Source organism: Stomoxys calcitrans, chromosome 3 (assembly GCF_963082655.1).
Source record: "Stomoxys calcitrans chromosome 3, idStoCalc2.1, whole genome shotgun sequence".
Classification (NCBI taxonomy): Eukaryota; Metazoa; Arthropoda; class Insecta; order Diptera; family Muscidae; genus Stomoxys; species Stomoxys calcitrans.
In genome coordinates, this window is record NC_081554.1 from 184192236 (window position 1) to 184208078 (window position 15843).

The following is a 15843-nucleotide window of genomic DNA, read 5'->3' on the forward strand; positions in this document are numbered from 1 at the left end:
CTGCAAGACTGTTCGTGACCTTACCGTCCCGGTTGTTGTTGCCCTTATGGTAACTTATATTAAATAATAATAGATTTAAATAGCTGTTAAGTTAAACTTGAGTCTTTTATTGGCAACAACAACTATAATAAGTTTTACATATTGGGGCTGTTCAAACTAATCTTTTAATTGTTGCTCCATTTCTTTATGTGTTTTGATTAAAAATTAAATTTAAACTGCTACATGGATTAAGCTTATTGGCGCCAATTCATTTTGCTTCAAAAACCGCCTTTAATTTAGGGCCGACTTGTTTCTTTGTATGTGACACGCATACGATTAGGTAAGGGCGCTAAAGAATGCAACTCTGTTTTGTCATTTCCGTTGTTATGGAAATTCAATAAACAAATCGTTTTCACAAAAAGAAGAAAATTTGAATCAAGGCAGCATTTGCTTATAAAGTCAAGCGATTGAAAGAATAAAAAGCCATTGAAAAGACTACAACTGCTCTTTATTTAAAAAAAATTTAAAAATAAAATGTCCCATACTTTGAAGAAGTCGAACGAGACCAAAGAAATAGGAGGTTTAAATCGTATAACAAAGAAAAAGCTTTTGGAATTATGTAAAAAGGATAAACTCTATCAAACTCCTTCCCTAAATGATGTTCTATATCTGCATTATCAGGGTGAGCTTCCTTTTTTTTTCACCAAATTTTTAAGAACTTTTAAGAGTTTTAAAAATTCCTTAGGATTCCAGAGCATCGAATCTTTGGAAGATTACACCGAATTAAAATGTCTATGGCTAGAATGCAATGCCATTTCAGAGATACAGGGCTTGGAGAATCAAACTAAACTAAAATGTTTGTATCTCCAAAGTAATCTGATAAAGAAAATTGACAATTTGGATCCTTGCAAAGAATTGGACACCATCAATTTGTCACAAAATCATATACGAAAAATTGAAAATGTTGGCACAGATATACTCCCGGTATTGAATACTTTAAATATATCTTCGAATTATCTAAAGGACTGTGAGGGGTTAAGGGAACTGGAGAATTGCAAAAATCTTTCTGTTTTGGATTTATCCAATAATCGCATAGATGATATATTGGTGGTCAAGGTAAGGGGCATGTTTGTTTTGTTTTTTAATTGCAAATGTGCATAACTGGGAATGATTTTTAGGTTTTTGCCCGAATGCCTGAATTAAAAGTTTTGGTGCTACAAGGAAATCCGGTGGTCTCCAAAATACCACAGTATCGCAAAACCTTGATATTGGAATGTGTAAGTTTTTGTGTAACTTTATTTTCTATATAAAGAGATTTTTGATTTTCTTAACTTTTTAGAAAAAACTTACCTACTTGGATTCGAGGCCTGTATTTCCCAAAGATCGAGCTTGTGCTGAGGCATGGTAATTACACTTTTGGTTTATTACCGTAGTTTAAAATTATAAGCAAATTATGAATTTTGTTTTTATACTGATTCTCGAAATACTGATCTGCGATTCGATGTAGACATGCCCCTCCTTCTGTTGAAATCATTCCATCGTATATACTTCTTATTGAAGGGTTAAGGGAAGGGTGTCAAAACTAGTCTTCCCCGAGCGAAATGGTAATGAAACTACCCTTCCCCAAGGGAACGGGTACTAAAATTACCCTGACCCAAGGGAAAAGGTACTAAAACTACCCTTACCGAAGGGAAAGGGTACTAAAACTACCCTTACCGATGGGAAAGGGTACTAAAACTACCCTTGCCCAGGGGAAAGGGTACCAAAACTACCCTTCCCCAAAGGAAAGGGTAATAAATATACCTCTACCCAAGGGAAAGGGTACTGAAACAACCCTTACCCAAAGGAAGGGGTACTAAAACTACCCTTCCCGAAGGGAAAGGATACTGAAACTACCCTTCTCCTAGGGAAAGGGTATTAACTATTCCTACCCAATGGAAAGAGTACTAAAATTATTATTACCCAAGGAAAGGTTACTAAAACTACCCTTACCCAAGAGAAAGGGTACTAAAAGTAACCTTACCCAAAGAAGAGGTTACTGAAACCGCCTTTCCCCAAGGGAAAGGGTACTAAAACTACCCTTACTCAAGGAAGAGCTTACTGAGACTACCATTCTCCAAGGGAAAGACTACTGAAACTACCTTTCTCCAAGCGAAAGGGTACTAAAACTACCCTTAGCAATGGAAAGGGTACTAAAACAACCCTTCCCCTAGGGAAAGGATATTAAAAGGACCCTTCCCCAAGGGAAAGGATACTGAAACTATCCTTGCTCAGTGGAGAGGATACTTAAATTATCCGTACCCAAGGAAAAGGTTACTAAAGCCACCCTTACCCAAGGGAAAGGGTTCCAAAACTACCCTTCCCCAAGGCAAAGGGTACTAAAACTACCCTTCTCCTATGGAAAGGGTATTAAAACGACCCTTCCCCGAGGGAAAGGATACTGAAATGCTTGCCCAATGGAAAGGGTACTAAAATTATCCTTACCCAAGGGAAAGGTTACTATTTAAAACTATCCCTCCTCAAGGGAAGGGTATTAAAACTACCCTTTCCCAAGGGGAAGGGTACTAAAACTACCCTTTCCCAAGGGGAAGGGTACTAAAACTACCCTTTCCCAAGGGGAAGGGTACTAAAACTACCCTTTCCCAAGGGGAAGGGTACTAAAACTACCCTTTCCCAAGGGGAAGGGTACTAAAACTACCCTTTCCCAAGGGGAAGGGTACTAAAACTACCCTTTCCCAAGGGGAAGGGTACTAAAACTACCCTTTCCCAAGGGGAAGGGTACTAAAACTACCCTTTCCCAAGAGGAAGGGTACTAAAACTACCCTTTCCCAAGGGGAAGGGTACTAAAACTACCCTTCCCCAAGGGAAAGGGTACTAAAACTATCGTTCCCCAATGGAAAGGGTACTAAAACTACCGTTCTCCAAGGGAAAGGGTACTAAAACTACCGTTCCCCATGGAAAATTGTAATAAAACCACCCTTCCCCAAGGAGAAGGGTTCTTAAAGGGATGATTTCGGAATGAAATTGAGCTGTCGCTCTTTCTGGAGGTCAAGTTCTTGACTTGAAACTAAATAGGAGAAGAACCCGCTAGGGTCAATTCCCACTAGTTGCTTTGGTCCGTCGTCTCCACTGTGGTATAATAAAGTACAAAAATTGTCTGTGTCTGATTTCAGGCTGCCACTATAACCTTATTTGACCCATGCTTTAGCGTTTGATTCGATTTAGTTCCCTCTAGAAGATTCTTAAAGACCTCATAGCAGTACTAACTCCTTGGGTTTACTTAGTTTAACCATCTTTCTCTCTTTTATTCTTAGGAAACGTGGTGGATATGAAGAGGAACGCAAAGAAAACGAGCGTTGGAATCGTAAAGAACGCCGTAAGATGAGAGACAGTGTAAATGGTAGGTAACTAAAATATCTAAAGAAGTGATAGCAAGATCATAAGATTGTGTTCATCCCTTTAGCCACCATAAAAATGCGCAACAAATTCCGCAAACCCGAAGATCATGTTAGTCTACTAGTGTCCTCAGATTCCGAAGAGGATATAGTCAAAGCTAAGCGTATATGTCAACAGAAACAACTGGATGCCAGTGTCAATATGGAATTAGGTATATGGGAAGAAGTGGCGGGAGATGATAGTAAAACTGAACTTTATCTTTCTTCGGATGTCAATGAAAGCCCCTCTACATCTTCGGCCAATAGCAGCAGTGATTCAAGCACTGCTTTAGTATCCGATTTGAGTACGAAATGCCATGAATTAGGTGAGCAGAGTAAAAAAGAAGAGCCAAAGGGAGTTGAAGTTGAAAATGGAGAAGGTGAAATTCACACTTTGGCTGAGAAACAAAATATGGGAGAAATTTTGAAGTTTATCAAAAAAACAAACCAAGAGGAGAAAGTGTTGGAAGTAAAGCAGAAGGAAAAATATGGAGTTGAAGAGATTAAACAGTTTGAATTGGAGTCTAATTACAAGGCTGAGAACACTGAGGGTAGAAATAAGGAGAGTAAAGATGTTGGGGAGGTGGAAGTCTTGGAGAAAGTTTCTGGTGATGTCGAAACCTTTGAAGTCATGAGTCACGAAGCATTATCTAAATCAATTGATAAAATTTCTACCCGTAGAGTTAATTTAGAAATTGAGTGTAATGAGGATGCTCCAAGCGAGATCTCGATGAAGGCTCAGAAGTCTGTTCATATTAATGATGAATCCTCGGCCATTGAATCTATGAAGGATTCTTCCCATATAAGAGATGAAATTTCCCCTCGAAGAGTTTATTTACATATTGAGACCAATGAAGTGGCTCCAAGAGATATTTTAGAACAGGCTGCTAGCAATTATAAGTCTATGCAGTCTGCCCTTGAAATCCAAGAATCCTCAGTCATTGATCCCATATTGAACGAGACTCTCAAAGTTATTAACCCAATTGCCATGCAAGCTACCATCGAAACAAATGATAAAATTTCATCAACTTTACCTAAGGCCACCAATGAAGAGAACTATGATGCTTTAGACAATTTGGAAAAGACTATGGCTATGCTAAAACCTGACATTGCTCAGAGTGACATCACTACTGCGGACCTAAGGGATATCAAAGAAAAATCTCCCTGCCAAATGGAATATGAAAACGAATGCAAGGCAGTCAATACACAGTTAAAGAAAGATTTTGAAGAAATGTTCTCAAATATGGATATTCACTTGAATCAATTCAAAAAGGATCAAGAGGAGAGACATGAAATAATGGAGCTACTATTCTCACAAAAACCTAAGGCTGCTGGAGAGGAAATTACCGGCAGTAGCAGTGATGAAAACGTTGAGAGAAATGTAAAGGAAATTGAAGGCATGGTAGATCAATGGGATAGAGAAACAAAATTAAATGACTTTGAAAGAGAACAACTTAAAGAGAGAGTATATGTGAATACCAACAATTTAAGAGAACAAATAAGGAAAGAGGGAGTGCATATTGAAGAAAATGAGAGCAAGGGAAATTGTAAGGACAATGCTGATATAGAAGAGCAAGAAAATTTAGAGGAAAATATGCTAATGAGGGAGAAACATGAGAACGAGCTTTTGCCTACTAAGACTGCCCAAGAATTTTTGGATGATGATTTTGAATATAATCCCTTGGACGTAACCTCTTTGACCCGAGCTTCTAATCATGCTCTTACATCTTTCGAAAGAGAGACTAAAGTACTCAGAAATCTCTTGTCTAAATTGGAACAAGAGAACAATGAACTCTATGAAGAGCTCAATGACCTTGAAGAAACCGCAAAGATAATTGAGAAGATAGACGAGAGAGAGCATAAGGAAATGAAAGAAAATGGACACCACTCTAAAATTGAGGAGAAAGAGATTAAGGTAAATAACGGATTAAGAGATCAAGAGGAGACAAACTTTAAAGAGAAGGAAATGGAAGACAAGAAAGAGTCTGAAGTTATGGAAGACACTGAAATTTTAACTGAAACTTGTGAGAATCATGCAGCAGTTAATCCCATTGACATAGAGATGCAAATTCGAGAGAATGCTGAGAGACCAGATGAAACTCAAGAGAGTCAACCAAAGAATGATTTGAACAACATAAGAGAGGCGACTGGTCAAGAAATAGAGATAGAGTGTGGCAATTTAAGAGATATGACCCAAGAAAGCATGGAAAAGATTCGACAAGATATTCCCTATAAAAATAAGGCAAAAACCCAAGAGATCTCAAAACCCACAGATCACAAAAAAGAGAATGATTTTTGCAACGAATTTGAAGGAAGCGATATTTCCATTAATAATGAAAAGGAAATCCAAAAAAATGCAAAAGAGCTTAAACAAGAAAATGTTTTTAATAATCAAAGAGAGACAATTGGTAGAGAGAAAGAAAAACATGTTGAGTTTGAAGACAAGAGAAATAAGGAAAATAATTTTTCAGATATTTCTTATAAAAATAAGAGAGAAATCCAAGTGCATGCAATAGTCAAAGAGCAAAGTAATCAAAGAGAGATAATTGGTAGGGAGAAAGAACAAGGGGTTGATACTGAGGAAGAGGTAAAGAAGGACTCTCAAATTGCAAAATCTCAAGAAGATCCTGAAAAGCATTTACCAAATATTTCTTTTAAAACTATGAGAAAAATCTGTGAGATTGAAGAAGTCAAAGAGAATAATAAAGAGAACTACTTAAATAGCCAAACAGAGGCACTTGACAAAGAGATTGCAAATGGTAATGACATAGAAAAAGAGCAACGACAAATGAGTCAGTTCCCGCTACCTAAGAGAGAAAACTCACCAGAAAATTCCAACAAAATGAACAATAAAAGCAAGAAAGACATACAACCCCAAGTCTTGTTCAAGATCAAAGATGAGAATATTGAGATAATAACTGAAGAAGTCATAGATGACTTAATAGACAGTTCCTCCATGATCTCCAAGGCAAATGAGGAATATAGTGAGAAAATAACCCAAGAAATCCTAAACGACATCATAGACTATTCCTCCTTAAAAACCCCACAAGCCAAGCCTCATGATCTTCCCACCACTGATCCCAAAAATCACGATTCTGATCATGAGGAAGAAGTCAAACAAAATGCAAACAAACCTCAATTACCTTTGACTGGCACAATACATGCAGTTTTAGAGTCCTTAGGTGATATTTTCAAAAAAATCGACCTAAAGCCCATCAAACGCCTACAAAGCGTTGCCCCCACAGATGCTGAAAAAGCTGTTTGTTACAAAAATTTACTAGAAAATCATAAACTTAAAGAATTCAATCAAGATACTCCAGAGAGTTTGGACAAACTTTTGAACGACTATAGAAATCAAGAAATTCAAGATGTTCAAGAAATGGTAGAACGTGTTTATGCCCAAAAAGAAGAGTATGATGGTACCATTGAACTTATAGATGGTCGTCTTATGGTCTTGGATAAAGAGAGTGGCCAGATAAAAAGAGAGTTATCATCGCAAAAGTTTAACAATGACCATGAGTTTAGTGATGCGGATTATGAAACTGCGGAATCTGATGATGAGGGAGCTTGTTGTAGAAAAACACGCAAAGGCAAAGCTAAGCATAAAATGCAGTTTATATACAACACTCTCTCTGTGAACCGTGTTCCTGAGCACTGCGAGAGCGATGGTGAAGAATTTCATTCTCTTGATCCCCAGCCGGAATTCAGCATTTATGAAAATATTCATAAAGAATTTTTCAATAACTTGTCCTTAGAGCATTTGAATTTAAGCCCCCAGGATGAAGACCATCTTAATTTGTGTTCAAGAAGCTATCATGAGTTGAAGCATTTGCTTACTCTCAACGAAGAGCATACAACATTGAATGATAAGGAAATTGAATTACTTGAAACAATTAAAGGACGTGCATATCAAGCCCAGAAAAATGACGACAATTATGCTCTCACGGATTCGAAAACCGATGAGTATAGGCTTTGGGAGAGAAGGTTGCAGAAAACTGCAAAGAGGGAAAGACAAAATTTAGAATTCGAAACTAATAGTGACAATTCTTCGAATAAAACCTACACCATTTATAAAGAAGGTAATTTCACACAAAGTGTTTCCTCCCATAGTGATGACTCTCACAGTAAGAGTGATTTTTCTCATAATGATGACTTCCCCAGTGGTTTCTCTTATAATAATGCCTCTCAAGGCGATATTTCCCGCAGTCATGTCTCTTTCAGTGATATCTCTCACAATCATGCCTCTCACAGTGATGTCGCAAACAGTGATGTTTCTCACAGTGTTTTCTCTCTTAGCCATGTCCCCCAGAGTAATGTCTCTCACGGTGATGTCTTTCACTGTGTTGACTCTCTCAGTGATGTCCCTCTCAGTGAGGTCCTTAACAGTAATGTCTCTCCCAATAATGTCTCTCAGATTGATGTCTGTAACCATGATGCCTCTTACAGTGAAGTCTCTCTTAGTAATGCCTCTTCGGAAAAATGTAATGAGAATGAGAAAATTGAAAGTGATATCAATGTGGACTATGAAGTTATGAAAGCCACACTTCAAAAAGCCTTTGAAGGCAACAATGATAAAGAAGATGCCATTCTCGAAAATTCAGCTTGCCCCCTGGGACATTCGTCGCCAATCCTATGGAGCCACAACTTGGGTAAAAAATATTACTCTGATTTAAAATATGGAGATAATTTCGAAGACTCCGGTCTAAGTTCCATTAATAATGTTATTTTGAGATGTGAGGATAATGCCTGCTCCTTATCCTACTCTTTGCCGATAGAAAAAAGTGGCCAAGATGAAATGAAAGAAGAGGAGTTATCAGGGGCTTCAGTTGAGGATTTTCTGCAACACAATCAGACTGTTGTCTCCATAGAGGATATGGAACAACATGACAACACAGCAGATATAACACTCTGCCAAGAAGAAGACGAAATTGTTTTCGGCGGGGAAGTTTTGAATTCCCAGGATTTATGGGAAAATCCCACAACCAGCTATGATGTAAAGACAAATGAAAATGTCATTCCCTATAAGACCTTATTGAATACCGGTAAAGATTCTTTAGGAGAAATAAAATTGGACTCATCTTTTGATAATAAAAGCATCAAGGATAATAAAAACTCAAATCCTGGGATAAGTGATACTAATTCCCTGGAAATTTATAAAAATTCCCAAATTTACAATAAACCTGTATCAGAAGAATTACATCTTCAAAATCAAGAATTTTTACCACTAGAAAAAATAACAAAAAATTTAAAAATAAATATAGAGGAAAATCTCACAATCCCGGAAATTAAATCTCAAAATGAATTGACATCCCTAAGGAAAGATAACAAATACCCAAGTGGGGAAGCTCTAGGCATTCTTCTCAACTCATCACCTTCCTTTGAAAATTTAACAAATATTGCATTGAAGACATCTCATCGTCATAAGCCGGATGAAACTTTGAATTCCCAGGATTTATCAGTAAATCCCATAACCAACAATGATATGATGGCAGGGGAAAATGTAACCACCATAAACTTGATATTCAGTCCCCGTCATGATACTGTACGAAAGACATTATTAGACTCATCTTATAATCAAATTAGTATCCAGGCATGCAAAAACCCAAATCCCGGCATTGACGATTATAATTCCCCAAATTTTTTTAAAAATTCTCAAACTAACAGTGTTCCGGTATCTAAGGAAATAAATCTTCAAAATCAAGAATTCTTACCTCTAGAAAAAATAACAACAAATTTAAAAATAAATATAGAGGAAAATCTCAGAATCCCAGAAATTGAATCCCAAAATGAATTGACATCCCTATTAACAGGTGACAGATACCAAAGTTCAGAAACCTTTGCCTTATCAACCAACTCACCTCACTCAACTCATTTTGAAGAGAAGATTCAAAATGCAAAAAATATTGAATTGAAAACATCCCAGCATCAAAAGCCACATGAAACTTTGAATTCCCAGGATTTATCGGCAAATCCCATAACCAACAAAGATATGATGGCAGGGGAAAATGTGACCACTTATATTAACTTATTAAAGTCCAGTGATGTTAGTACAAAGGAAATTTTATCATGGCCATCGTTTAATCAAGTGGATGCCGGGAAATGTAATATTGAAGATGCCGGGATTTTAGATTCCCAGGACTCATTGGAAAATTCCATAGCCAACAATGATATGACAAAAGGGGAAAATGTGACCACATATATTAACTTATTGAAGCCAAGCATTGATACTAAAAAGGAAATTTTACCATGTAATCAAGTGGATGTCCGGGAATGTTATACTAAAGATGCAGGGATTGGTCATAGTAAATCCCCAGAAATTAATGAAAATTCCCAAACTTCCACTGATTCCTTATCAAAAGATGAAAATCTACAATATAATGAATTTTTGACTTCAGGAGATTTATTAAACAATTTTAAAATCAATGTAACACAACATCCAAAAATCCCAGAAGTTGACAACACAATTATCCCCACTTCTCCAGGAATAGATGAAAAATCCCAAACTAAGGAAATTATTCCCACATCATCAAATTTTCTTTACAATTCCAAAAACACTAAGGAAAATCTAGAAAACAATTGCTACGACAATGAGTTCAACAAATCCCAGCTTTTCTCAAAAAATCCCATAAAATTCCCCTGTGCGCCGAAAAGCTCAACAAATATAGAAAATCCACAAGCTTTCCCGTTACAGTTTTCTAATAAAACTAAAGAAACTCAAGAAAGGGATTTTAATATTCCCCATGAAAAAGATATGAAAACATTTATCTACCCTACAAATAATGAAGAAACTCCTAAAACTAATAATCCCAATGATGAAACCACAGATAAACAAATTCCATCAAATTTTAAAAATGCGCCCCATTCAATTGTGAAGTTTACTACAGCAACCCAAATTAGTTTTATGTCCCCCACAAATTCCATAGAAAACAATGAGACCACAACATTTTGCACTAATTGCCAAATGAAGTTGAGCAATGTTAATGACACCCTCCAAGAGGCATCCATGGAAATACCCATAATTAATAACCAAGAAGAAGAGATAGCCATAAATTTAGCTGAAAATTATCAAATTTCCGATATGGCATCATGCCAGGATAATGCCTGCGCTGGAGGCACGACACAATCTTGTATATTTGATAAAGATTCCACTGCTAATACTCATGAGGTGGACATTTTGGAATGCAATTTAGAGATATTGGATTGTAATGAGGATGTTATCGATAGCATTACAGTTAATGCCGAGGTTCGTTATGAGATCTGAAAAGGAAGATAGTTTTGAATTATTATTAAAAAAATGAATTTTTATTTAATTTCCTTACTTAAAAATATTAAATTCATGGAAAGCACCATATTTATACTATATTTTATGTTAAATAAACTTACAAACATTTAAAAAAAAAGTTCAAATTTGTTTTATTCAGGCAAGGTGATTTTTGCCCAAACATAAAATCAAAGGGTGATAGAGTTCGTAGCAGATTCGAAGATTGGAAACCGCTGTTTTTCCACCCCATTAATTACCTTTGAAAATGCTAGAAATACTGAATACGACAATTTAGGGGAAATACCAAGTCCTCGATTCGAAACTGTTCTGTAAACGAATTTGGAGAAAAGGTACCGAAAGACGGCGTACGTCTTCTACTGCTGCAGGAAAATGTGCACGGATATTGTGAGGCCAGTGCTGACATGTGGAGCAATGGCAAGGTGGAAGGCTGTGGAAAAGAGCACACACACCAGGGGAACTTCGAAAGGTACAGAGGCTTGCATGTACCAGGATTGCCTTAAGATCCATACTGCAGGGGTCTGGGTGTGAAAGCAATGCTGAATTTATAACCTGTTGAGGCCTACATTTGTGGCTGTACCACTAAGGTTGCGCTTTGGAACTTGATATGCTGAGATAAGACGAACACGGCTACTGCTTCATTCTAGAGTCCATGGATGCAGTAGGTAGGCTGAGGAAAGCCTCAGACTATCTGTCGCCCATAACATTAAGGGAAAGGTTGTTCCGGATTCGCTTTTCCGGAAGGTGTAACGACAGGTTTCCCTTAGCGCTGGGGTAAGCTCGCCGGGGCCGAGGATTCGTCACAGAAATTTATTTCTTATAAGACAGAAAGAGAACGACGGGGGAGGGTTGGTTTTAAACTTAATCTTTAGATTTAGATTACTTAAGACTAGTTATTTTTAGGAGAAAAAATAGAACAAATCTGTAGGGCATTGATCCAGGCTTCCGAGACAACTGGGTAGGCGTTCTACCAGGGATGTCCTGAGATTGGTGATAGAAACCTTGGTAAGTACTCTATCTCGTAGGGCCCCTCTCGGTGGGTTCACGGTGAAACTCTCGGGAATAAGTACTCTAGTAGGACTTGGAAAAGGAGCGGGGTTCCACGACTCGGCGATTCTCAATTCAAGGAGCGGAACGTAGTCAATCCAAGGGAACGTAGTCAATGTGTGGGAATTGGGATTGAATGCTACAACGCGATACCTTAATAAGTACTCATGGAGGAAAACTACGGCAAGAGACCTTTGTAAGTACTCAAGCCAGGACAATGCTGGGAACTACTGTAAGTATTTTACAGAATAGCCAGGAGACCGTGGAGAGTACTCCAGCAAGGATATGTCAGGATTCTGCGGGATAGCCAGGAGACCGTGGATAGTACTCCACAAAAGATACGAAAGAATTCCACAGGAGAGGCAAGAGACCGTGGTAAGTAGTCCCCTAAGAATATGAAAGAATTCTACAGGAGAGGTAGAAGACCGTGGTAAGTTTTCCACTAAGGAGACGAAAGAATTCTACAAGAGAGGCAGGAGACCGTGGTAAGTACTCCAGTGAGAATATGAAAGGATTCCACAGGGTAGGCAGGAGATCATGGTAAGTGCTACCGTAGGGATACGCAAGGATTCTATAGTATAGATATTAGACCGTGGTATGTACTCCCGTGAGGATATGAAAGGATTCTACAGAATAGAGAGAAGACCGTGGTAAATACTCCAGTGAGGATATGAATGGATACTACAGGATAGACAGGAGACCGTGGTAAGTACTCCCGTGAGGATATATGCGAACAGTGCGGCGGCCCTCAAGGCCTAGAATTCTAAGACGATGAGGTCAAAACAAGTAAATGCGTGTTAAGTTCGGCCAGGCCGAATCTTGGGAACCCACCACCATGGATTCTGCTAAAAATGTATACAAAATAAATTTAGCATAATTTTATTCTACATACCAAACATCTGTCAAACCAGCAAAAATTAAAGCTCTACGAACCGAACAAGGATAATCGAGAGACCGGTTTACATGGGAGCTATATCAGGTTATAGACCGATTAGGACCGTACCTGGCACAATTGTTGAAAGTCATGACAGAACACGAGAAGTAAAATTGGGATATTGGTTTATATGGGAGCTATATCAGGTTATAGAGTGATGTAAACCGTACTTAGCATAGTGCGAAATTTCAGCCAAATCGGCCAAAAATTGCAGCTTCCAGGGCCTTAAAAAGTCAAATGGGGGTATGGGGTTATATGGGAGCTATACCAGGTTCTTAACCGTTTTGGACCGTATATGGCGCAGTGGAAGTTATAAGAGAATACTATCTGCAAAATTTCAGCCAAATTGAACAAAAATTGCGGCTTCCAGGGGCTCAAAAATAAAATCGGGAGATCAGTTTATATGGGAGCTATATCAGGTTATAGACCGATTTAAACCGTACTTGGCACAGTTGTTGGAAGTCATAACGGAACACAACGTGCAAAATTTCAGCAAAATACGATGGAAATCGAGGCTTCCAGGGGCTCCAAAAGTCCAATCTGGAGATCGGTTTAAATGGGAGCTAGATCAAGTTATTGACCGAACACAAAACGAAACACTATGTGCAAAATTTCAGCCAAATCGTACAAAACTTGCGTCTTCCAGGGGCTCAAGAAGTCAAATCGGGAGATCGTGGTATATGGGAACTATATCCAACTCTGAACCGATATGGCCCATTTACAATCCCCAACGACCAATCTTGGGCCACTAGAGGGCGCAATTCTTAACCAATTTGGCTGAAAATTTGCATGAGATATTTTGTTATGATTTCCAACAATCGAGCTGAGTACGGTTGAAATCGGTCTATAACCTCATATAGCTGTCATATAAACCGATCTGGGGTCTTGATATCTTGAGCCTCTAGAGGGTGCAGTTCTTATCCGATTTGGCTAAGGTATTTTGTTAAGACTTCTTACAACTGTGCTAAGTATAGTGCAAATCGGTCTATAACCTGATATGGATGTCATATAAACCTGTTTGAGATCTTGATTTGGCTGAAATTTTGCATGACGTATTTTGTTATGATTTTCAACAACTGTGCTTAGTACGATTGAAATCGGTACATAACCTGATATAGCTGTCATATAAACCGATCTTTGGTCTTGACTTCTTGAACATCTTCAAGGCGCAATTCTTATCCGATTCGGCTGAAATTTTGCATGATGGTTTTGTTATGATTTCCAAAAGCATGGTTCGCATCGGTCCATATTTTCATATAACTGCAATATAAACCGATCTTGAATCTTGATTTCTTCAGCCACTACAGAGCGCAATCCTTATCCGATTTGGCTAAAATTTAGCAAGACGTGTTTTGTTATGACTTTCAACAACAGTGCCAAATTTGGTACAAATCGGTCCATAACCTGCTAAAGATGTCCGATCTGTGATACTGACTTCTTGAAAGTCTAAAGGGCGCAATTTTTATCCAATTTGGCTGAAATCTTGTACAACGGCTTCTCTCATGACCTTCAACATAAGTGTCAAATATGGTCTGAAACGGTCTTTAGCCCGATACAGCTCCCACATAAAAAGATCGCGTTATTTTACTTTTTGAGCCACTAAAAGGCGCAATTCTTATTCCAACATTCAATTCAATGATGGTCCGAAACGGACCATAATTTGATTGCTAAAGCATAGCAATTATTTTCTTTTATCCTTTGTTTGCCTAAAAAGAGATATCGGGAAAAGAACTCGACATATGCGATCTATGGTGGATGGTATATAAGATTCGGCCGAACTTAGCACGCTCTTACTTGTTTATTTGCCTAAAAAGAGATAACGGGAAAAGAACTCTACAAATACGATCCATGGAGGAGGTTATATAAGATACGGACTGGCCGAAATGAATGAAAGGTATTTAAGAGTAGAAAATGTATCTGATATCCAATAGTGGGACACCCCTATAACGTACATATTTACCGACCATGGCGATATGGGGCTAAAATGAAAGCTATTTGAGAGAAGAGCACGAAATTGGACTCACTTTCAGGACCAAGTCTCTGGGGGTACAGCCCGTCCACAAAACACCCCCCAAACAGCACTTATTTACTTTACTGGCAATATTGGGCTCAAATAAGAGGTATTTGAGTTTTGAATACGAATCTGATATCAAAATGTGGGACCAAGTATTTGGTCCCACCCCAATTGAAAGGTCTATGAGAGCAGAACACGAATCTGATATCAATATTCGGGAAAAAGTGTGTATGGGTTCATCCAAAATACAAAGTTTTTAGAGTAGAACAGGAATCTGATATATATTTTCAGGAACACGTCACTGAGGGGGATCTCCAACCCCCAAAACATCCCTCTCTATTGTTGTCGTTGGGAGTATATTAAATTTGGGCTCCATTTACATCCACGATGTGAAGTCTTCATACTCTTCTCTTCTAAAAGGGTCAAAAATCCTCAAGATCTCGTAGTTTCTTCCCTGGTCCAATTTTTATTTTTTGTTTTTACATACTCGTAATCTAATCGCTAATACCTTTTATTTGATACCCATATTGCCTAGGTCGGAGAACCTCACCCCCATTCTTTAGTGGTGGGTATAAAACATTGCATTTCTAAGTGCCCGGAGTCGACACCAGAGTCAATTTTGCTCGACTCCGCAGCCCTTGAAGTAGCAGTTCAAGTTTCGTCATCTCTCAAGTTCTTTCATATTTTTCAATCTGCTGAACTAGGAGGATTCAGTCACTTCACCTATCGACTCGCCAAATCAGACCCAGAAGCCCTCTAGGTCGATTTTATGTTTATGTCGCTCTGGTACTTGTTTAGGGATTCTCTGCACTAATCATAAATTAAGCGACAGTTGTTAAAAAGATAAACTAGGAACAAGTAAGAGCGTGCTAAGTTCGGCCAGGCCGAATCTTATATAGCCTCCACCATGGATCGCATCTGTCGATTTCTTTGAGCAGTATCTCTTTTTAGGCAAACAAAGAATAATGAATATGGACGTAGGAGGATGAGGAGGAACCAAGATCGGTTTATATAGCAGCTATATCAGGTTATGGACCGATTTGAACCATACATACTTCGCACAGTTGTTGGAAGTGATATAAAAAACACTTTGTTCAAAATTTCAGTCAAATTGGATGAGAATTGCGCCCTCTAGAGGCTCAAGACCCAAGATCGG

The 15843-nt window shown here is 38.2% G+C and overlaps 1 protein-coding gene across 1 annotated transcript; it reads left to right on the top strand.

Moving 5' to 3' along the window:
• Positions 1-447: 447 nt before the first annotated feature.
• On the top strand, positions 448-10807 carry LOC106084410 (uncharacterized). The gene is made up of 6 exons (XM_013248078.2): positions 448-661; positions 725-1095; positions 1158-1256; positions 1319-1383; positions 3294-3379; positions 3443-10807. The coding sequence occupies exons 1-6, from the start codon at positions 514-516 to the stop codon at positions 10672-10674; spliced, it is 8001 nt and encodes a 2666-aa protein (XP_013103532.2). The 5' UTR covers positions 448-513; the 3' UTR covers positions 10675-10807.
• The last annotated feature ends 5036 nt before the right edge of the window (positions 10808-15843 follow it).

Excerpts from the sequence above, each read along its gene's own strand:
- LOC106084410 (XM_013248078.2), top strand. The coding sequence starts at position 514 with ATGTCCCATACTTTGAAGAAGTCGAACGAGACCAAAGAAATAGGAGGT. Across the intron at positions 662-724 it reads TCTATATCTGCATTATCAGG|GATTCCAGAGCATCGAATCT; the intron begins GTGAGCTTCCTT and ends AAAATTCCTTAG. Across the intron at positions 1,257-1,318 it reads AAACCTTGATATTGGAATGT|AAAAAACTTACCTACTTGGA; the intron begins GTAAGTTTTTGT and ends TTAACTTTTTAG.